General features: G+C 45.6%; 1 protein-coding gene across 8 annotated transcripts in view; it reads right to left on the bottom strand.

The window, feature by feature from the left end:
* MYO5B (myosin VB) overlaps positions 1-22,718 on the bottom strand; it is a 269,223-nt gene that overhangs the window by 45,073 nt on the left and 201,432 nt on the right. For 4 of the 8 annotated variants that reach the window (XM_060280366.2, XM_088653129.1, XM_060280367.2 and 1 more), the window contains exons 20-25: positions 18,494-18,650; positions 15,181-15,420; positions 9,389-9,625; positions 5,400-5,484; positions 3,171-3,319; positions 2,344-2,463 (exon numbers count right to left, since the gene is read on the bottom strand). In XM_060280366.2, the coding sequence (XP_060136349.2) occupies positions 2,344-2,463; positions 3,171-3,319; positions 5,400-5,484; positions 9,389-9,625; positions 15,181-15,420; positions 18,494-18,650 (988 nt within the window). The remainder of the gene's footprint in view (positions 1-2,343; positions 2,464-3,170; positions 3,320-5,399; positions 5,485-9,388; positions 9,626-15,180; positions 15,421-18,493; positions 18,651-22,718) is intronic. The other 4 variants (XM_088653127.1, XM_060280368.2, XM_060280365.2 and 1 more) reach the window with 3 other exon arrangements.

Raw genomic sequence — 22,718 nt, 5'->3', positions numbered from 1 at the left:
TGGATGACCCTCGGGGTCCCTTCCAACTCTACATTTCTATGATTCTATAATGTGTTTTTATTACATTGGGCTTTGAGGAGTAATACAGTGGTACCTTGGCTGTCAAATTTAATCCGTTCTGCGAGTCCGTTTGACTCCTGGAACTGTTCAAAAACCAAGGCGTAGCTTCCGATTGGCTGCAGGAGCTTCCTGCACTCAATCGGAAGCCGCGGAAGCTGCGTCGGACGTTTGGCTTCCAAAAAATGTTCGCAAACCGGAACATTCACTTCTGGGATTGCGGTGTTTGGGAACCGATTTGTTCGGGAGCCAAGCCATTCAACAACCAAGGTACCACTGTAATGGGAGTCATGTAGGACATAAGAACAATGTGGAGTTTTTATAATGTTTTATTTCCACTTTTGTATTTTACTGTTGTATTTTTCTGAGATGCGTTTATTTGATGGATTGGTTACTGGCTGGCTGAAGTATACGATAGAAATAAAAATAAATTATAAATAGAACAATAAATAACTGGACAAACAGCCCACTGAACAGCTGCATGAGGACTCTGCAGCTGGATTACGCAGCTGCTCCAGATTTTATGAGGTCTGGGAGGGAAATCTAGTTGAGCAGGGAAAACACAGGAGGGTGGTATTTTGATCACAACATCATGCAGATGCCCTGTAAAAAATGAGTTAATGGCATGTGGCTATTTGACAGTAAATGTGCACTTTGGAAGCAGCCAAACTGCACAAGCTTTCATGCAAAATGTTTCCAGCACAGATTGCACCCCTCGTTCTCATCTACCACATATATAAGGAATGAAGGTGGTTGTGTGGATGCTATGCATCCAAGTCAGGGCAGAAAAGAGAGAAAAACCTGAGATGCACAAGCTCTTAATCAGCAGCTTCTACTGGTGTCAGAGGCCTTGACACTTTGCACTTGGTGCAATCCAAAGCGAGAAAGCAATTTCACAAATCCATCTTTGGCTTCTTAGCTCTCATGGTCAGGTAACTAACGATCCTAAACACCCCATTTAACAGGGAGGGGAATGGCAGCACCGAGAGGTGAAGTGACTAAAGGCCACAAGACAATCCGTAACAGACAAAGGAATGTCTAAGCGGTAGTCCGGCCTCCATTCCATTTTGCTTTTCACTCTAGACACCCTAACACGCCAGCCACTGAGCCCTTTAATCATAACCTCTGCCACCGGACATGCCAGCTGAACGCATTTTGTCTACTTTTTAAGTGGTTGAAAATATCGGCCTTAGCCCTTGCACTCATTACTTCAGTTCAACACATTCTTAACACCCTAGGCCGATTAATTTTACAAGGATGGAGCGGGCAGAAACGGAGACAGAAATTTTGCCAATCCAAAACCCTGCTGGACTCCTGCTGGCTTAGTGGAAGGTGGGGGCCTTCTTTCTTGACCATTCATTCATTTTCACATTTCCTCTCCCTTTGATCCCAAAGGGGAGGGGAAATCAGTGTGATAGCTCCAGGACTAGGGGCACAATTTGGGGAGATGTTGGGGGAATGCGAGGGCTTTGCATCCAGCCCCCCCCCACCCGCTGGAGTTACCACCTGGTAACTCCTTACTGTTACCGATGGTGGAGTGCAAAGGGTGGCAGCAGGCTCTGTGCCCACGACGGGGAGGCTTCTGCACCTACGGACCTCCTTCTCTGGGGGCTGAGAGGCAAATATAGTCTGTGCTATGGCCCGTCAAATGCTCTTCCAGGAACCTTGGGATTTTGTTCTATATTAGCCCTTTTGGAGAGCACAAGGAAGCCTTCGGAGTGTCACTCTGCATTCTCCACCAAGTTTGCACGCTGCACGGATAGATACATTAATGCCTTGTGCCCTAATGTACTTTAAAATGTTGGTTATGCTGAAAGTGTACCAGGGAGGCTGGAAATCTCTCTGAAAACACAATAGGGGTGCCTAAAGCCAATCCTCAGGAGGGTTGGAAAGGCGCTCAGAAGCCTTTTGAAAGGAAAATATGTTCTACAAATGCATTATTAACCACTAGCTTTCTTTTTAATTATCGTTACTTAATGCTCACTGTGTACAGCCCTAACTGTTAACTAAAAGTGTGCGTTTAAAAATTAATCCTCTTTAATTGCCTAATTAAAGATATAAACAGTGCGACTTTCTCAATGCAAGGCTGAGGCTTTGACATCTGCTGCTCCCTAGATAATTAGTGCTGGCTTTCCAGCAGCACAAGAAAACTTAATAGTCACATTTCAAAACCACATCTCTACTCAATCTGCCTCATTCAGAGAAATTCATGGCACTCCGGTGACCATGCAGGGACCCACTTAAAAACCCCTGCCCCCCAACCCTGTTTGAATTTAACGTTCATACCTCCACTTGCTGGATTGCATCCTCAGTATCCCCAACCTCAGATGTAGAAATTGACGGGTAATTGGAGTCTGATTCCAGGCTGCTTTGGTTCGATGGATTTCTTCTGTGTCCTGGGGTCTGCTATGGAAAGAGATGACAGTGTTAAAGTTACCCAACTACCATCTGCAGGCAGCTGTTCTATCAGACTGCAGAACAGAGGGAGAGAAGAGATGGACGTCTATTGCACCAGCTTCACAGTGACCAGCACCTCCTCAACAATCACCTGGCAGCCACCACTCCATCAAGGCTACACTAACTTTCTCCATCCCTGCTAGCTGTTTTCAGAACCTTAATTTTAAAAACAGGTGCCGGAGTTTGCTTTTTACCTCCTCTCTCCCCATCCCTTTTGGGTCATGACTCGCCCCCAAAGAATTCTGGGAACTGTAGCTTGATAAGGCTTGTTAAGTCCAGCCTTCTTCCCAGGGGACTCTGGGAATTGTAGCTCTGTGTGGGGAATAAGAGTCTCCTAACAGGTCTTGGCAGACTTAACAAACTACTATTCCCAGGATTCTTTGGGGGAGCCATGATGATTTAAAGTGGTATGGTACTGCTTTAAAAGTGTAGTGCAGATGGGGGCCTAACTCGGCAGAGCTATGGGAGTTACGCTAGTTCTCATATCTCACATAAATCCATTATGTTTATGGGATATTGTTTAGCACTAATTATTTCTGTCAGCTCTAACGAGAACACACAGGTATTTGCTGTGGTTGGAAGCGCTTCCCAAAATATAGCCAGCGAACTTATCACAGTTGACGGAATATTATCTGCTCCTGTCAGCATCCCATTACCTTTATGATAGCCATTTCATCCCTTAAGTTGTCATATCTCTGCTCCAGCCTTGAATACTCCTGCACAAGATTCTGATAGCGAACTCTCTCCTCTTCCAGCTCCTTCTTCGTCAGCAGATTTTCCTCAGCAGCATTTTGTGCAAACTCATCTTACAGAACAAAAGGAAGACAAATTTGACTTGTTTAACTACTGAATTTTTACTGAAGTGGTGAACTTTGGCACCTCTTTTTCTAGAAAAAGAGCATCGATTCAGGCTCTCCCCAACATCTGGAGGTAACTAGGTTGGTGAGGACTGGCCTGCAGTCTTACACATACTGGTATATGTTGCTGGCTTCTGAAATAAATAAGAAGCCTAAAGAAGATTCCCTCGTGCTTGATCCAGAAGCTGAATAGTTAGAGCCGAATGCTGTAGCATGACTGCTGACAGGAGTGAGACCTCGTCAGGATATAACCACTGTGCCCAGAGATCTGGTTGCCCATTTCCTACTGGGTCATGTTCAAGGTGTTACTATTAATATTTAAAGCCCTCAGCAACTCGGGACCAGTTTACCTACGAGATAGTCTTACCTCACATGTGCCCACTCGGCCACTTCGATTGGCACAAATAGCACTACTACAGGTGCAATGCAATACCTGTTCTGCATTTGTAAGAACCTGGTCATTCAATGTGGCAGCCCCTGCACTTTGGAACTCCCCGCCTCTTGAGGTCAAACAGGCGCCTTTACTGTACTCTTTTCGGCGCCTGTTTCGGATGCTTAGAAAGTTGAGGCAATCTTAATCTATTTTAAAAATAAAAATAAAAAAATCCTTCCAGTAGCACCTTAGAGACCAACTAAGTTTGTCATAGGTATGAGCTTTCGTGTGCATGCACACTTCTTCAGATGCACACCTCATACCTATGGCAAACTTAGTTGGTCTCTAAGGTGCTACTGGAAGGATTTTTTTTTTACTACGTCAGACCAACACGGCTACCTACTTGTAACTTAATCTATTTTAGTGTTTTCCCTTTTGTATGTTTTAAAGTAGGGTTGTTACTTTTTTTCTTGACTTTACTGTTTTATCTTTTGTAAACCACTCGAAGGGTTGGTTTTTCAATATATATATATATATATATATATATATATATATATATATATATATGGTGGTGTATAATTTATGATTGATGTTTGTTCCAATTCAGGAGTAAACAGTGGGTTTTCCTAAGGAAAGTGGCAGGACAAACAGAAAACTGTTCGGATCTGAGCCTAGGAAGTGTGGAAAACCCTCAAGGTCAAGGTGCACCAAGGCCGTTTCCTTTGCTCCTCTGTTTGTTCCTAACCAATGGATCAGATAGAACTCATCTGATCCATCAAGCAACATTTCTTTAGGGTGACAGCCCTAAAAATGAAAGAAAGCCCTCTATCAAAAAAACCGATAAGCTTGTACAACCCATTAGATAACATAGGTATTTACTGAGCGCTTGCATTCCTCACGCACATTATGGTTTTCCCAGCTTGTTTTCTCTCTCAGCTTGCCAATGTCTAAGTCAGTTTTTAAAAGGATCCATTCACGGTGCCTTGTTATGTTAAAGAGGCCCTTTGTTGCAGTGCAAATACTGCTGTCTGAACATCACTTGTTTAATGACACTGTCGAATAATTTCCCTTCACAGTTCCTCTGATTAGATCCAAAAAAAATGTAACTGAAGATTGGGGAATTTGTGCGCATATGTGGAAACCTTTTTTTTATTCCACGCTTAATTGAATCAGCTTCCCCTCCTGCTGTCTCACCTCCCTGAAAGCTATTCCAACTATGTCTTTGGGAGGGAGGCGAAGAAGAGTAGAAGAGTTTGGATTTGATATCCCGCTTTATCACTACCCTAAGGAGTCTTAAAGCGGCTAACATTCTCCTTTCCCTTCTTCCCCCACAACAAACACTCTGTGAGGTGAGTGGGGCTGAGAGACTTCCGAGAAGTGTGACTAGCCCAAGGTCACCCAGCAGCTGCATGTGGAGGAGCGGAGACGCGAACCCGGTTCCCCAGATTACGAGTCTACTGCTCTTAACCACTGCACCACACTGGCGAAGAGGGACTGTTAGAAGATTAGTACATTTCTACTTATCAATCACAACTAACACTAAGGGAGAAAGGGCTCATAACACTACAAGCAAGAAACAAAAGCAAAACTGCCAGCCCGATTTATCACCAGCGTTAAATGAAACCACGTGCCCTGCCCCTGCTCTTCCTCCTTACCTTCCGACTGACACAGAATTTTGTTGTTCAGCTCCTCTTTTTCCTGCTTCAGCAGTGCATTCTCCTCTTCCAAGTCCGATATCCGCTGAGGAGAAAGCAAGAGAGCAATATTACTGTCCCACAATGTAAGACAACTCAAGGTCAGTTAACTCCGTGGAGCGACAGAGTTTCACCTGGCTGGCTTTTATAGCCAAACCGGTTTTTTTGTCCTCCTTCGGTCGCTAGAATAATGATACACAACAGTGAAAGGCTTGCTTTTTTAAACAGCCTACTCTAAGGACCATTTTTTAAAAGAATGTGCAAACTTTGGTATAAATCAACGGCTACTAGACATAAGAACAGCCTGCTGGGCCAGGTCAATTGGGGTTGCCATATTTCAAAAAGTGAAAATCCAGACACAAAAGTCATTGAGCTTTTTTAAAGTCCACCCCCCACCCCGAAGTCATTGGCAAAATCACAAAAAGGACATTTTTGCGCTACTATTAAGGAAGATAGTCCAGCATCGTGTTCTCACAGTGGCCAGCCATATGCCTGTAGAAAAATAGGAGGCAGAACATGAGCACAAGAGCAATTCTCCCCACAAGACATGAGGACTATGTTCTGCTTCTGCTGTGGGTGTGAATAGCAGTTGATGGAAGTCACAAGCAGGGAGAATAATGCTGAGCTCAGTTTATGTTAGCAAGTTTTCCCTGGGCATCTGGTTGGCCACTGTGAGAACAGGATGCTGGACTAGATTGGCCACTGGCCTGATCCAGCAGGCTCTTATTACATTCTTAGTGTTTAGTATAAACCAGGCACCCCCAAACTGCGGCCCTCCAGATGTTTTGGCCTACAACTCCCATGATCCCTAGCTAACAGGACCAGTGGTCAGGGATGATGGGGATTGTAGTCCAAAACATCTGGAGGGCTGAAGTTTGGGGGTGCCTGGTATAAACAGTGTTTGCTGTCTAAGGCAAACTTGGACCTTATGCCTCAGACATGGAACAACTTTGAGACGGCTCTGTAGGTCATGGTGAAAACTCTGAGGAGTTTTTTTAACCTTATGTTAAAGAAAGAGAAAGACTGTCTAAGCGAACTAAACTTGAAGTGAATCTTAGATACCTCCTCAGCGATTTTGAGGGATGCAATGAATTCAGGCCATTGCTAGACTCCAGTGGACAGGCCTGGTGTATTGTCCCCGCCCCCTTTCACTGTTTAGTCTTTGCCACAGTGCAATTAGTCTTTCACATAACATTAAAATAATAACACTTCGGATCATATTGTCTGAGGGTAAAAAAAAAGAGAAGGAAAAAAGAGAGGAAAAAGCTCAGTGTAACTTGGATGCTTCTCATATCCCAGAGCCAATAATGGCAAAATAGGGGACACTGACATGTCGCGCACAAGGTCATTCTATTTAGCCACAGCAGTCTTACTTCGCTCAATTGCTTTTAGCGTATGAAATATTGGCTTGGTTGTGCTGCACATGGACAAGGCTGTAGGCTGGCACCCCAAATTTCACTGTGGTGTTCCTCTCAGTCTACACAATTGCAACTCGGAGCAGAACAGCTATAATTTAGAAAATTGCTACACAGAGCGTGTACATGGATTCTGAGCTGCTGGAGAAAGAAGGCTTTATACATCAGAATAAAAAAGATTTTTTCCCCTGTCCTAGCAAGCCCAACAATACATGGCTGCTAAGCCTCATTCATCCATACAGCAGCCTAATTCTTACCTATGTTCATATAACCATTCCCCAGTTTTCTTGGCAGGCAGGAAACTGCAGAGGTATTTTATCAATAAGTGCACATGACATTTAAAAAGCCAAACCCTAAATGGATAACAGGGGCCAGTGGGAAGCAAGCAGTTTATTACAAGAAAAGTTCAAATGGCTTTTGTAAGGCGTTATTCAATGTGCATGAAAACGGGAGGGCGAGGGGGAGCCAAAAAGCCCTAAAGCAACAAAATTAGAACAGCTCATTTATGAAATGATCTCTCCAAAGTATCTTCTGAGCATTAGTTCTCCTCCAAGGTCTGAACACAGCTGTTAGGTCTGTTGTTTCGTGTGCGTTGCTGCAAACTAAACAGTCACCTAGAAAAACCAGCCAAAGTTTTCTGCAGTGGATCATCTTCTATAGTGAACAGGGGGACTGGCAAGACTTCAACATAATGCAGCTACCTGGGGCACATGCCTGTGGCATCTAAAAAAAAAACTATTATATGTACTGTATTCTTCCCTTCAAATATTGTGTGTGTTGCTGCCTAACCTAGAAGGACAGAGGAAAAAGTCTGTCATCCTGGCCCACAAAGAGCCACCTCTTTGGAGCAAACCTATCCACCGGAACTGGTAGAGTGTAGATTATGGCACTTAAAAGTTGTAGGTGGGGCTTCCTGCTTTTGAAAGCTTCCCCAAGCAAAGCAAAGTCAGCTCCCCTTTGAGAGAGAATTTATATACAGTGGAACCTCGGTTTATGAACACCTCGGTTTACGAATTTTCGGTTTACGAATGCCGCAGACCCATCTGGAATGAATTAATTCACTTTCTATTACTTTCAGTGGGAAAGTTCACTTCAGTTTATGAGCGCTTCGGTTTATGAACAGACTTCCGGAACCAATTACACCCATGCTTCGGGTTAAGCACGCTTCAGGTTGAGTACTCCACGGACCCGTCTGGAACGGATTAATCCACTTTCCATTACTTTCAATGGGAAAGTTTGCTTCAGTTTATGAACGCTTCAGTTTAAGTACTCCGCGGACCGTCTGGAACAGATTAATCCACTTTCCATTACTTTCAATGGGAAAGTTCGCTTCAGTTTATGAACGCTTCAGTTTATGAACAGACTTCCGGAACCAATTGTGTTCATAAACCGAGGTACCACTGTAGTCTGACTGTCTTTCTGCCATGCTACTTTTCTACTTGCAAAGAGTTTTACAAGCAGAAGCGTGGTGGTTTTATTTTATTTTATGTATTTTCCCAAACTGCAATCTGAAGTGGTTCTCCCCTTTTGATCACTTCATTCTGCTGTGTGCACAGAAAAAGCCTGGCCACATCTAGAATGGCAATTGGGAAAGCAGGGGTGTTCCTAGAGGCTGAGAAATTAGGAAGTTTGCCAGATCCAAATTACAACCTCTGGTCTCTTACACAGTAATGGAAGGCCAGCATGATATGGTGATGCCCAGTGCCCACCTAGGACAACTGCATTGCACAAGCTTCTGGGTTTCACAAATCTATTCAGTCCAGAGAAGCAAGTAGCTACACAAGCCTAGGGCTGTTTGCAGTGTGTGATACCATAGGAAGACAAAAACAAACAAACAAGCCCACAGGATGTGGTCCTGAGCACAAAATGTAGTTTCTTATGAACAGCAGCATTTGTACCAAGAGAAAGAACCAAGTATCTAGCCTTTTTGGTTGCATAGGGTTGCGTCCAATATCAACCAGGTCCATTAATTTCAACAGAGCTACTCTGAGCACTACCTAGCAGGAAACAACCCACAGATAAGCAGCAACCCATTTGCAACACCGGTTTGCAATAATGAAGTCCTGGTGTAGAAACACACAATATTATCAAATCAAAATACCTTTAGTTCAGGGAAGAACTGCCAGCTGACTGGGCACCTGACTCTTCATGTACAAACACCAAAATGCACAGAAAGGCATTTTCAAAGACATAGAGCTGTAAATACAGAACCAGCAGCCATCTCATACCCCACCCCAAAGGAGAGCTAAGATTACGGAGGTGTCTGTCATCTCCCTGAGTGGGCAGTCTGGTTTCACAGTAACCTTTTTCTAGGTAGTCACGTATGCAAGGAAGAATTTGGCAGTGCGAATCAGCCTCGAGAAATGCCAGTGTACCTGAGTGTCTTTAGATCAGGCCTTGCAGATGGATGCAGAAACTGTAATAGTGAGAAATGCAAAAACCAACCAGCAAGCTTTCAGAGAGACTGCCAGGAGAGAGTCTCCAAGGTTTGGACACTGCGATACGAAAAGTTTGGCAAATCCTGGGGAGCATTACCTTTCGGAGCACATCTTTCTCCTTTGCGTAGGTGTCTTCTACTATCTTTCTTTCCCCGTGAGCCTTCTCCAGGGCCAACCGGAGAGAGTCAATCTCTTCTTGCAAGCTTGCAAGCTGGTTGGCATCTCCCTTCTTCCGCTGATATCGTTGCAGTTCCTTCTTCAGCTTCTCTATCTCGGTGGAATGAGAAGTGGCAGCTGTGGAGAACTGTTCATTCAGGAGCTTGTATTCTTTGTTCTGCAATTTGGGGGTAGGTGAGAAGGAATATATGAACACAGCTCAGCACTTGACAGAGGTACTGTCCCCCCTCCCCGCAAAGGTCTGAATACTACAATTTAAATATATTGGGTTTATATTACTTGTTGGTATCCTTTCAGTGTGCTACAACTCTCTTTCAAGGACCACAGAGTGGAGAAATGCTACTATAAGCAATAGTTTTCAGAGGGGTAGTGTTTGTTGGTCTGTTGCAGTGACAGTCTTGTACAGTCAAAACCTCGGTTGCTGAACGTAATCAGTTCGGCTTCCAAAATTTCTGACAACTGAGGCCCAGCTTCCGATTGGCTGCAGGAGCTTCCTGCACTCAAGTGGAAACCACACCAGACATTCGGATTCTGAAAAATGTTCGAAAACCAGAACTACACCACATTGATGGCAGACCCCCTCATTTCTGATTTCAAATGCTGAGAAGGGTGTACTTAGGAGGATACCTTATAACAGGGCTGCCATCAAAATGAACAAGAGCTGTAACTATCAGACAGGCCCTTAAATGAAATTAGAGTAAAAGGTGGTTTGGGAGAGCCGTTAAGTATCTTTTAAGACTATATTTGAGAAACCGAAGTGAATTGCTTGGAGGCTCAGTTTGGTAGTAGAGGGAGATAAAGAGCTGGTTCAAGAGGCGGAAGCAGTAATTCTTTTGCGTTCTTAAAACGTTCTGAAGAAGATTGTGTGAGCCCAGGGCACTTAGAGCATCAAGTCCAAACAGGCAGCAAGGCTGGCCTGATATTCCTAGGAAATCCACGCTGAAGACTCATTAACAGCCAGCAGCGTTGATTTGTGTGGAAAACATAATCTCAGATCAACTTTGTTTCTTCCTTTTATAAGCAGGAACACATTAACGGGCAGCAGGAGAGAACCGATGCCTGTGGTTCAGCAATGCCCACAAAACTTTGATCTAATCTGTTGACATGTTAACCCCTTTTGTCACAGGGATCTGAGCAAGCTTGAGGACAAGAAGCTAGTGAAACACAATCACAAACATCCATAAAGGCAGAGATAATTAAACTGCGACAGATGCGTCATAAGGGGAAGGCTAACATCTCTTTTACACCCTTCACCATTTCAGTAGGCGAGCGTAAGAGAAAACCGCATGCAAAATGTGCTGAGTCAACAACATTTCTGCCAATTCAGCAAAAACGATGGGCAGCAAACAATTTAGAGAAGATTACATCAACGCTGATGAGAGGTTTTTGAGATTCAATCATAACGAATCTCCATAAAGGGGTGGCGGGAGGAGTGGACGGCCTCAATAATGACAAGCACCAAAACTAAATCCGGTGCCATCCAACTCCAACCATATTCCTCCCCTGCCTTTACTCCCTAGCACCTAGCAACAGAGGATCATATTCAAGGCACCTGATGGAAGTCCACTCTTGTTCACAGCAGCTTCACCAACCTGGTACCTCCAGTTGTTTTTGACAATTCCCAACATTTGTTGTTCACTTTTTGGAACCAGCTTGTTCTATATGGAGAGATGAGTTATGAGCTTGTGGGCTTTCCCATGGCTATCTGGTTGGCCAGTGTGAGAATGCTGGACTGGATGGGCCATTGTCCTGATCCAGCCGCCGCCTCTTATGTTCTTCTGTCACAATAAATGTCTGCTTTGTAAAATTTGACAGATGTCGACAAGTAACTTATTTAGCTACAAATGTCGTAAGCAAGGGCAACAGATCAGACCGCTGAGGCCCCTTCTGAATCTATACATTTGTCTAGAGGGAAAACTCCTCCAATATTGGCACCTCTCACCCAAATGAGAACTCGATGCTTCTCTTGCCTCCCCCAATCAGAAAATGCACCATAGGCTAAAGATCCCTATCTCCTTTATTGTTGTCTTAGCATGGCTTTTCTGGCAGTCAATAGCGATAAGCGATGGGGGAGCAAGCACAATGGAGGCTTTAGGAGGAAAGCTTGGCTCTGTAGCAGCTCCCTTTTAACATCACAACCAATCTGTACGCAAGAGGGATTTCTCTTCAGGACTCAACAATTGTCTTCCTTAATTCAGTCTGAGCCAAGGTTAAGCAAGGCTTTTTAAAAACAAAAAACAAAAAAAAAACCCTGCACACATTGAAGATCAGCAAGTTGTCAATTTCTTTTTGCCACCTTTTGACCTTCAGGAAGTTTATCGTTGCTCAATCCGAGAGCTCTGCACAGAAATGGTTGCCCCTGTGGTGATGTGGGATGCAGAGCCAGACAGGACAATAACTAGGGCCCTTCAGGGTGTGGTTTTGACTTCCTGGCTAACCTGCAAGACCTATGAATTCCCTAACCCCACCCCAAACCCCACCTGACTTCTTGATTGGGTAGATGTACCATTTAACCCATTCCAAGTCATGTTACCTACTGGGTTGGCAAAAAGCTAAGAAGATCTTGATTCAACTGACCAAGCGTCCCTTCCCCAGCCCTGATTTTCAGCCCCCCTCTTGTTACAGAACTGCTTCCTTGGAGGTTGACTTCTTCTACTTGTCTGACACAACAAGGCATGTCTTATTCTAAACAGAATTTGGTATGATGGATTCTACTAATAAGAATCAACCACAGGGATGGAACAAATGCCTGTAGCTTTCCATTTCCAAAGTGAATTTGCCACAGTGGACAAGTGTCCTGAATAAAGCAAGAGAAACACGCAAACGCGAGAGAAAGCAATGGTGTTTCGAATTATGCATGCAATTGCTGAGAGGGGGACAGGATGCCTGATATTTCTGAGCAACAGCCCAGCTGAAGAGCCAGTGTGGCGTAGTGGTTAGTGTTAGGGTCTGGAAGACCAGGGTTCAACTCCCCACTAAACAATAGATGACCTTGGGTCTGTCACTGGCCCTCAGCCTTTCCTACCCCACAAGGTTGTAGTGGGGGTTTACTGAGGAGGGGGAGAACCGTATATGCCACCTTGAGTACCTTGAAGAAAAGGTTTGATACAAATGCAACAAACAAACAAACTAACAAACAAACAAACAAACATCAAACAAGCCAGCGCTTGAAGGCATAAAGGATTAACAACTCCAAGCACTTTGAAGGAGAAGATATACACACCAGGGAATAAACTAACACCTGGGCTAGCTATTAGGAGAATCCTGCCCTTGGAGAAGTTGCATCATCTACCTTTGCAGATAAGTATCCCAACCATGGCATGCTTCAGCGAGCAGGGAGTGAATCTGGGAATTGTGAAGATGGTGCTGCACACCACCGCTCAGCTGCCAATTGTCAGAAAAACCACTGAGTAGATTCCTGAGTAGATTCCCACTCACCATCCCAGCTACTGACAAATGTCAGCTACTTCACGCTAAATGGTTTTTTTTATCCCAACCATCCTTCCTTACAATGAGAATATCCAGGCATTTTTTTTAGATTCCCCCTCCATACCAAGTAGAATAAAACTTTGTATTAGCAATACATTCAACCATATGCCAGGACCACCTGATTCCATATGCAAGCACCATCCTTGGGAGGCGCACTCTGTAGCATATCTTTGACATTCACTAAAACAACAACAAACCGTGTCTTTATGTCTGAGCATTTCTAGGCCGTTAATTACTGGGTAATACCGCTCGACATTTTTTTAGTCTTTCAGTATTTTTATTCCCACCCCTCTCTGTTCTGGATATTTTTGCTTCTTGTTATTCACAATCAATTTATATATTGTGGTTTTATGTATGTCTTAAAGAGTTTCAACACTTTTCTTGTAAACTGCTTTGAGATTTTGTGTGTATATATATATAGGAAGCCGCCTATAAGCGGATAGATAAATAAATATGAGCCTGCCCAGTTTTTGAAGTCATCATCAAGATCCAGGTTCTTCCACCAGAGCTGGGATTTTCTTCACCAGAAATACCTTGGCTATGGAACACAATTTGTAGGAGCTGTTTCCCTATTGAAGTCCTTACTGAGTTTTCTGTTCAACCACCAGGTTTTCAACCACCAGACAGGAGTGCCTGGCGTGCTATGGTCCATGGGGTCTCGAAGAGTCGGACACGACTAAACAACAACATTGGTAAGCTTTTAATTGCTTTCTGGTTTAGATTCTGCTGGGTCTACAGTTTCTGTTTCATCCTTTGTTTCACCATTTTTACAGTGATTGCCTTTAAGTTTGTTATGAATTTGCACTGATTTTATTGCAGGCCACTTTGGGCACTTATTAGATGTAAGTATAGGACATACTGATCTACATAAACTCAAAAGAAAGGAGGTTCTTAAGTTCCTGAAAATATTGAGCCTGAACAAAGGGAAGCATGTGATTATTGGGGTCAGGCTGTCAGTAGGGGCAAGAGTAATAGGAGTACCCCAAACTTCATTGTATCCAACTAGCCACATCATCAAGGACTATACCAGGGGTCTGCAACCTTTAAGACAAAAAGAGCCACTTGGACCCGTTTCCGAAGAAAAAAAAAATAAACTGGGAGCCGCAAAACAGGGACGTAATTAGAAATCAGAGGGCCCCATAGCAAAATTTGCTATGCCCAATAATCAATGCCCCAAAATGCCATAGAAAATTAATCAGGGCCCCAGTGTACCATAAATCATAATCAGTGCCTGATGTAAATAATAATTAATAACGAGGGCCCAATGTCATCCTCGTCATTATAAAAATAACTTTGAGTTTGGGCTGCCTTGATTACTGGAAATGGGCAAAACTCTGACTCCCTTATTAGGACACCTGTATGGTTTCATGTGTGTTGCTCCCATCAAGTGAACTTATAAAATTTCCTCATATTGAATCAACCCATTGATTAATACATCTACCTCAATCTCCTGACCAGGCCGGCAGGAGGCCACAGGCAGGCCGCAGGCAGGAGCAGCAGCAGCAAACACGCGCTCCGAGCCCGCAAGCCTTTCCTGCTGCTGGGCGGGAAGAAGTGCACCCGTTTAAAAAAATAAATAACTCCACCCCCGTCCCCCGTGAGCCTATTGGCGGCGGGGAGGGGCTGATGCAGGGAGGGGGCCGACCACGCTCCCCGGGCTGCTAACGTCACCTTGCGTCCTTTTTGCACAGCGCAGGCGCACAGCGGCGTGTGCTCCGGCGGCGGTGGGCACCGCGCGAGTGTCTGGCGGGCGTGGCGGGCGCCGCCGCATGGGGCTCAGGCGGCGCATGGCTCGGACGCCTCCTCCCCTCGTATCCGCTCCGGAGCCGAAGCAAAGGTGTAAAAGAGCCACATGCGGCTCCGGAGCCGCAGGTTGCAGACCCCTGGACTATACACACACACACACATGCATATATTGGTAAATGAAAGCTTAAGGTGGATTAAAGCTTTTTGCTATCTCCGCATTCCCACTCTGGTGATGGAGCTGCAGAATATTCTGTGGACGTGGTATCTACAACAATGGGGGACAACTTGTAGCTTGCCAGGTGTTGCTGGACTACAGCTCTCATCAGCTCCAGGCAGCATGGCTAATGGTCAGGAAGGGCGGGAATTGTAGCCCAACAATAACTGGAGGGCTACAGGTTCCCCACCCATGCCCCTACATCCAGAGCAGCTGAGAGGTCCAAATATACACTACACAGCAGGACTCATGGAGGGTTTTACCTGTTCATCTATCTTCCTCTGCAGCTGAACCACCTTGTTCTCCATGCCAATATTGAGCCTCTTCAAGTGCTCTGCTGACCTCGCCTCTATCTTCAGGGCCTTCAGCTCTTGCTTGGCCTTCATGCGCCTGAAGTAGCATTGGATAACTACAGCTGCACTTCTGAACCTGACAAAATGCCTCCGAGTTAGCCAGGCTCGGGCATGCTTCTGGATGATGGTAGCTTTGTGCTCCATGAGCATCTGCAAAACACAGGGATGAAGTGACCCTCAGGAGAAGTGGGGAGGGCAGGGGAGAAGAGCCCGTGATGGCAATATAGCATGGCCCCATCTGTGTAGCCGTAGCTGTTGTCATAGCTGTTGCGATTTCTCTCTACCAATATGAAGAATGCTGCCAAGCTTAGTAGTTGCATCATACAGTTGATGTATAACTTTCACACCACAGGAACCTCAGGTTAACCAGGGACTCATTTCTGCAGCAATTCATCAATCGTATCACAGCTAACACAGCAAACATGAAAAATACCTTCCTGGATCAGACCAAATGTCCATCTAGTTCAGGACTCTGTCATCCAACACTGGCCATCTTCATGCTCCACCCTGCCCAGACAGTTCGCATGCAGGTCATGGGGCGACAGATGTTTTCCACCTATAGTGTTCTAACACTGGTGCTGTTCAGAACACATTTATGGCCAAATTCCACATTCTTTATTAACAGCAGTTAAGACACACTTTCTTGTTTGTCACACAGTGTGACATGTTCCACAGTGGCAATGGGAACAGCACCACATCCAAAGGATTTCTTCCTCAGTGCTTCATACTATTTTCTAGAGAGATCAAAACTGCCTCTTAATGCTGCCATCCATGCGCCCAAGTGCATAATATAAGGCGTGGTTAACTTATGTCACTCTCACAAGACGGAGTGATGACAACTAACTTGGATGCCTTGAGAGGAGAAAAAAGGTGAGGTGGAAAAATAACGGAGAAGGGGGTCTATCAAACAGCTGCTTGCTATGATAGCTAAATGGAACGACCAGATACAGAGGCAAACAGAAGCAGACTAGATGAATCCAGGTCTGATCCAGCAAAGCAATTCTGTAAAAATCAAATGCACATGGTATTATTCTGAGGGCTGCCTCCCACGTGCTGGGTTTATGAATGTAAAAGCACAAAGTTCATGCAACTTGAGGCAGATTTTGAATGGTGCATGCACATTTAAAAACGCAGGCATTCTGTGACTCCAAAGACAGGTTTAAAAAGTAGATTTGGAAATTACTCTGCCCAGGTGAGTGACTGGGAGATCGCAGAGCAGCTGCTTTTTTCTTTTGTGGGGATTCTGAATTGTCTGCCAAATTGAAGAGGAAGGCAGACTTAAGGTCATAGCTCCTGTTCTCTGTGAATGAACCTAAGGATCCCCTTTGCCACAAGTAGGGAGCTGCCCCTGTGGAAGAAGCACTGGCCACCACAAGGAGAGAGATCATTAGGACCAGCTGTAAAAGTGACTTCACCAAGCAGATGCATTTTCAAGTGTAATTCCAATACCTGTTCTGTCAGGTAAATTCTTCACTGCGTGGCTGATACGGATGACATTTCCAGATTTCCACTTTGCCGCGGGGTACCTCTCTGTGAGAACAGCTTCATTAAACTAGCACTCTCTGAGAGGCTGCAGAAGAATTGCTTCTGCCTGGGCAGCTTGAGCAGTGAAATAAGAACAGCTTGTGCTTTTGGACTCTGAAAATGGACAAGCTTCCATGTCAGAAAAGAAAGAACAAAATCCTTTTGTTCTTACAGGAAGAGTAACCCAATGATAGGAGTTCAAGTCTGACATCATCCTTGCCCTGCTGTTAGAAGAATCAGGCAGCAGGTGATGGGAAGGACCTGCACCCACGACTCTGGAGAGGTGCTGCCTGCCAGAGTAGACAATACTGGAGTAGATGGGCAAAAAGTTTGACCTGGCAATAAGGCAGCTCCCCGTGTAATTTCCCTTGCGCAGTCTGCTCCAAACTATTTGGTGCGTTTCCATACTGTTTTGGGAGTTGAATGTCATTGCCAATATTTGACGGATGGGAAACTGAGATAAGAGACACAGTGTAGCTTTGGCCAAATTGTTAAGACCACAACTAGTTTGGGACTCAAAAGGTGTATTCACCTAAGGAGTCCTGTTATTGGAAGCTCAGAGCAAGGATTTCCGCTTGTGCAAAGGGGCTTCCTTCATGCTCCTCCACACCCCAAAAACTGGCTATGGAGTGGTTGGAAGAACCCCAGAACAGCCTTTGGGGGAGGATCGGGGGGTGTCATTCCATCTGGCAAGTGGAAATCCTTGCCCTGATGGGAAAAAATCACCTTAGCAAGGTGCTGAATTCCTCACAAATTCAGGCAACTCAGATCAAATCACAAGTAGATAACACTGATCTTCAATAAAGTCAACGCTGAAATCCTGCCCACAGACAAAGTTCACTTCCAAATGACCTGTTTATACAGCATTCGTCCTGGTTTCTTTGCAGGGAGATTAGATGATGTTGGCTGGTTAATGAACATTCATTCCAATTTGTTTGTGGGGGAGGTTAGATGACCCTGCGTCAAAGCAAGTGTTATCCCAAATCTTCCTGTTGCATTTCCCCCATCAATTTCCATATCGCAAATAAGTCCCATCTTCTTGGGAAGCGTGGCTGCTGCAGAAGACCTGCCAACCAACCATAATTGTGCAACCTGAATTTGTCAGCATGCTAATGAATCCCACTCGAGAATAGCAACCACCCGGAAGTGTTAAATCACAATCAAGTCAGTGAGTGTTCAGCGGCAAAGCTGCATGAAGACAAAAGAGTTTAGGACAGTTCTCGTTTTTAAAAAAGTGGTGTTGGTGGTTCGATAGCACTGTTCATGCCTTCCAAACCAACAGTCTTCTGCTGCAGGAGATCTCTGCAGGCTTCCAGTGTGGTTCAGTCTAAATTAGGGGGAAAGCCAACTGTTCTGGGTACCTATGGCTAGAAATAACACCAACATGTATCTCCCCAAACCCTGAACACAAGGTGGCGGCGGCTCCAAGCTGAGCTTTCATAAATTCCTTGACCTGAGAATGAACTTGACCTGAGAATGAGCAGCTTCTAATCTGCTGCTATGTACAACTGTAACGCAAAATTAGAAGCTGGGTATGAGGGTGGGAGAAAGGTGTTGTGGCTGTTTTCAGAAGGCCACGACTGTCTCCAACCAAACACAAAGTGCAAAGACAAGTGCCAGACAGAACGCTGATAGGTCAAGTTGGAAGAAGTTTCCTGTGTACTGACGGGGAAAGTATTTTCAAAAAGAAGAATCCTACCTTTCGATAGGTCTTTCTGACAAACATTCCTCGGGTGAAGGCTTGGATTGTGATGGCAGCCCTGTGGATTGCTTGGTAGGCCCGGCGGATCCTCAACATCCGATATTGTTTCTGTAAAACAATGGCCGCTCTCGTCTTCCTAAGACGGTCAGCCAGTCTGTAAAAGTGCAAGAATTGAAAGGTTTAACAACAACAAGTGAGACCTGCAACCAAATTTTGCAATGTGTCCTCCCTCGTTAGTAGGGTTGGTTCCTGTCCAGGGTCACACCCAGACATGCCCTGATCCAGGGTGCTTTACTATATTCCCTCTCATTTTCTTTCCCAACTGACACTCGGCGTTATTTGGCTGCTGAGTATGCTCAGTTCTCAGTTAGAGTTTCCTGGGAGGATCTGAAGTCGGAGCTTCCACCAAGTGTGGCGGAAATGGCTAACATTCTCTGCCATGAAAACAAACGCCCCCCAAATGCAACAAATGAGTGCCAAAACCACCCTTTGAAATGTCTCTCAGTCTTCACTCCAAGACTCATCATGTTCCAGTTGTGCAAAACACATTGCATCTCATTTGCACCCATCATAATTTATTAAAAGGTAAAGGGACCCCTGACCATTAGGTCCAGTCGTGACCGACTCTGGGGTTGCGGTGCTCATCTCGCTTTATTGGCCGAGGGAGCCAGCGTACAGCTTCCAGGTCATGTGGCCAGCATGACAAAGCCGCTTCTGGTGAACCAGAGCAGCACATGGAAACGCCGTTTACCTTCCCGCTGTAGCGGTTCCTAATTATCTACTTGCACTCTGACGTGCTTTCGAACTGCTAGGTTGGCAGGAGCTGGGATCGAGCAACGGGAGCTCACCCCGTCGCGGGGATTCGAACCACCGACCTTCTGATCTGCAAGCCCTGGGCTCTGTGGTTAAACCCACAGGAAACACATGATTAAGCTGGGCGTGCCGGTGGAGTGAGATGGGGCGCACTATGGGGTGATGCTGCAGTCACCCTCTGTTAACTTAGGCTGCTGCTCTTGGACAGCCGTGAGAGTCCATCACATTATCAGCAAATTCAAGTTGCACAATTAAAGTGGGTTTGGCAGCACTTGGGCAGTAAGCTGCCCACTTCAAAGCAGAAAGAGAACAACCCAGACTTCTTGTGATATGCAAAGTGCACTGGGAAGCGTGGGAAAAACAAGTTCTCCCCATCAGGGGCGGAGGAAGGGGGTGTGGTGGGAGCAGTCCGCCCTGGGTGTCATCACTGAGGGGGGTGACAAAATGCTGGGCAGCACTCATCACGAGGCCTGCAGCGCACCCGAGCCACGCGTCTGTCCTGGGAGAGACACTGTGGCTTGGGCACGCACAGGCACCGCTCTGCCCAAATACTCCGCCTGCTGCCTCCCCCCAGCTGTAGGGCAGCTGAGTTGGAGGAGGCAGGGAGACTCCGGAGGCCCCGCGGTGCGTGCAGCCCCTGGGCACTGCCCCAGGCGCCCAAGCGGCTTCCTCTGCCACTGCTCCCCATACCCTTTCACTACCTGTGTGTTCTAAATTCTTCACTGGTTGTAAGCTCCACTGAAGACATTGGTGGTGTGTAGAAGGTGGCTGCTGGGTAGCCCTTTTAAGGCCACTCCATGGGACAAATGTATTGTCTGCCCAACAGACGATCCGGCCCTGCCTGGCAACTTTTATTATACTTTGCTACGGTGTCTGAAAAGTTGTTAATGCTCTTCCAGGATTAAAATAAAATGTAGCACATAAACCGTCTCCGTTTATCTTAGCTTTTCACATCCCGGCCTTAAATTTTAAAGCCCTAAAAGACATCCTCATCGCAGCTAGCTGCTCCAGTCCCCCAGCACCAAAAGCAAGTGTAGTGCAGCGTAACTACTGGTTACGAGAAATCCAGCACAAAGGCAGCAAATTGATTTGACATTTAAAGCAATGTGCACTGGTTTGGCAACATCTAGGAGCAGGACTCCAAGCGGTTTCCTACATGGTTCTTAATTTGGGATGCAGTTAGTATCCCTTGTAGTACTGCAGATCAGAGTATTGGCTTGCGGAATTTACGACCAGCTCGTTATTACATCTCTTTCAATAAATATTTATAAAACCTCAAGTTTTTCGAGGTGGTTAAGTGTGCTTCATTGGATTTTATTATTTGTTCTTTGCTCGGAGCGATTAAAAAAGAGAGAGAGAGAACTTGTGAAAGTGGCTTATCCAATTTCCTATTGCGTTTGATTCCTGCAGGGCTCCCTGTTCTTATCATATGGCAGAAACCAAGTCTATCACACAAGGACAAAGACTTTCACCCACTGCAAGAGAGGAATCGTTTCTTGTATATTCCCAAAGAATGTATAGTTTTCAAGGTTTGCTCCAAAGGGAAAGGGACACAAAACATGAGAGCAGATTATTTAAAACAATATTTGCTTGGCAAGGACATGGTTCCCCCATCGTTCTGCCCAGACACTGAGGTCCAGCGCCAAGGGCCTTCTGGTGGCTCCCTCCCTGCAAGAAGTGAGGTTACAGGGAACCAGGCAGAGGGCCTTCTCAGCAGTGGCCCCCTCCCACCAGATGTCAAGGAAATAAACAACTGAAGGCAGCCCTGTTTAGGGAAGCTTTTAATGTTTAATGCTGTATTGTGTTTTTAATATTCGGTTGGGAGCCGCCCAGAGTGGCTGGGGAAACCCAGCCAGATGGGAGGGGTATAAATAATGGGTAGGGTATAAATAATAATTTATTGTTGTTGTTGTTGTTGTTGTTATTAGGGGTGGGGAGAGCCACACTGTATACTTAAAGGGCATTCAGTGAACATTTGAAGCACATGACTCCCCCCAAGCCATTAATTTGTGGCTTTCTGCACCAAAGTTCTCAAAGCAACTTACAAGAAAGTAGTAGAAATAACTAGGAACATTAGCTTGTGGGGGGAGGGAGGCTACCGATGCCACATTCATTGCTGTGTGAAGCATGGTTGCACCATTATCACCATGGCCAGAGGTTTCATACCTGGAAGCTTCAAGGAAACCAGCCTTTTCAATGGTAGCACTTCCATCAATGCAACACCTTCATGTAAGAGACACACTCTCTCGAGGCAGATGGGTGCCAACAACGTTATGTGTTTTTGTATTGTAAACTGCCCTGTGGTCCTTGGATGAAGGGCAGTATAGACATATAATTAATAAAGAAACAATTCCCCATCAGCTCTACCTCTCTTTCAAATCAGAGCCAGTGAAGGTGGTGAAGGTCCTGTGTGAGTGCCTGGAGGCGGTTGGAGGATGGATGGCGGCTAACAGATTGAGGTTGAATCCTGACAAGACAGAAGTACTGTTTGCGAGGGACAGGAGGCGGGCAGGTGTGGAGGATTCCCTGGTTCTGAATGGGGTAACTGTGCCCCTGAAGGACAAGGTGTGCAGCCTGGGAGTCATTCTGGATTCACAGCTGTCCATGGAGGCACAGGTTAATTCTGTGTCCAGGGCAGCTGTCTGTCAGCTCCATCTGGTACGCAGGCTGAGACCCTACCTGCCTGCAGACTGTCTCGCCAGAGTGGTGCATGCTCTGGTTATCTCCCGTTTGGACTACTGCAATGCGCTCTACGTGGGGCTACCTTTGAAGGTGACCCGGAAGCTACAACCAATCCAGAATGCGGCAGCTAGACTGGTGCCTGGGAGCGGCCGCCGAGGCCACATAACACCGGTCTTGAAAGATCTACATTGGCTCCCAGTACGTTTCCAAGCACAGTTCAAAGTGTTGGTGCTGACTTTTAAAGCCCTAAATGGCCTCAGTCCAGTATACCTGAAGGAGCGTCTCCACCCCCATCGTTCTGCCTGGACACTGAAGTCCAGTACCGAGGGCCTTCTGGCGGTTCCCTCGTTGTGAGAAGCCAAGTTGCAGGGAACCAGGCAGAGGGCCTTCTCGGTGGTGGCGCCTGCCCTGTGGAACACCCTCCCATCAGATGTCAAAGGAAAAAACATCTACCAGATTTTTAGAAGACATCTGAAGGCAGCCCTGTTTAGGGAGGCTTTTAATGTTTAATAGATTATTTTATTTCATTTTTCTGTTGTAAGCCGCCCAGAGTGGCTGGGGAAACCCAGCCAGATGGGCGGGGTATAAATAAATTATTATTATTATTATTATTATTATTATTATTATTATTATTATTATTATTATTTATCATCCCTGACCATTGGCTGTGCTGGCTTGGACTCTATCTGGGAGTCACTATATTGGTTACACGTCCCCAAGATTCAGT

This window comes from Zootoca vivipara, chromosome 10, assembly GCF_965207765.1.
Source record: "Zootoca vivipara chromosome 10, rZooViv2.hap1.1, whole genome shotgun sequence".
NCBI classification, from domain to species: Eukaryota; Metazoa; Chordata; class Lepidosauria; order Squamata; family Lacertidae; genus Zootoca; species Zootoca vivipara.
This window is presented reverse-complemented; position numbering and strand designations above follow the sequence as displayed.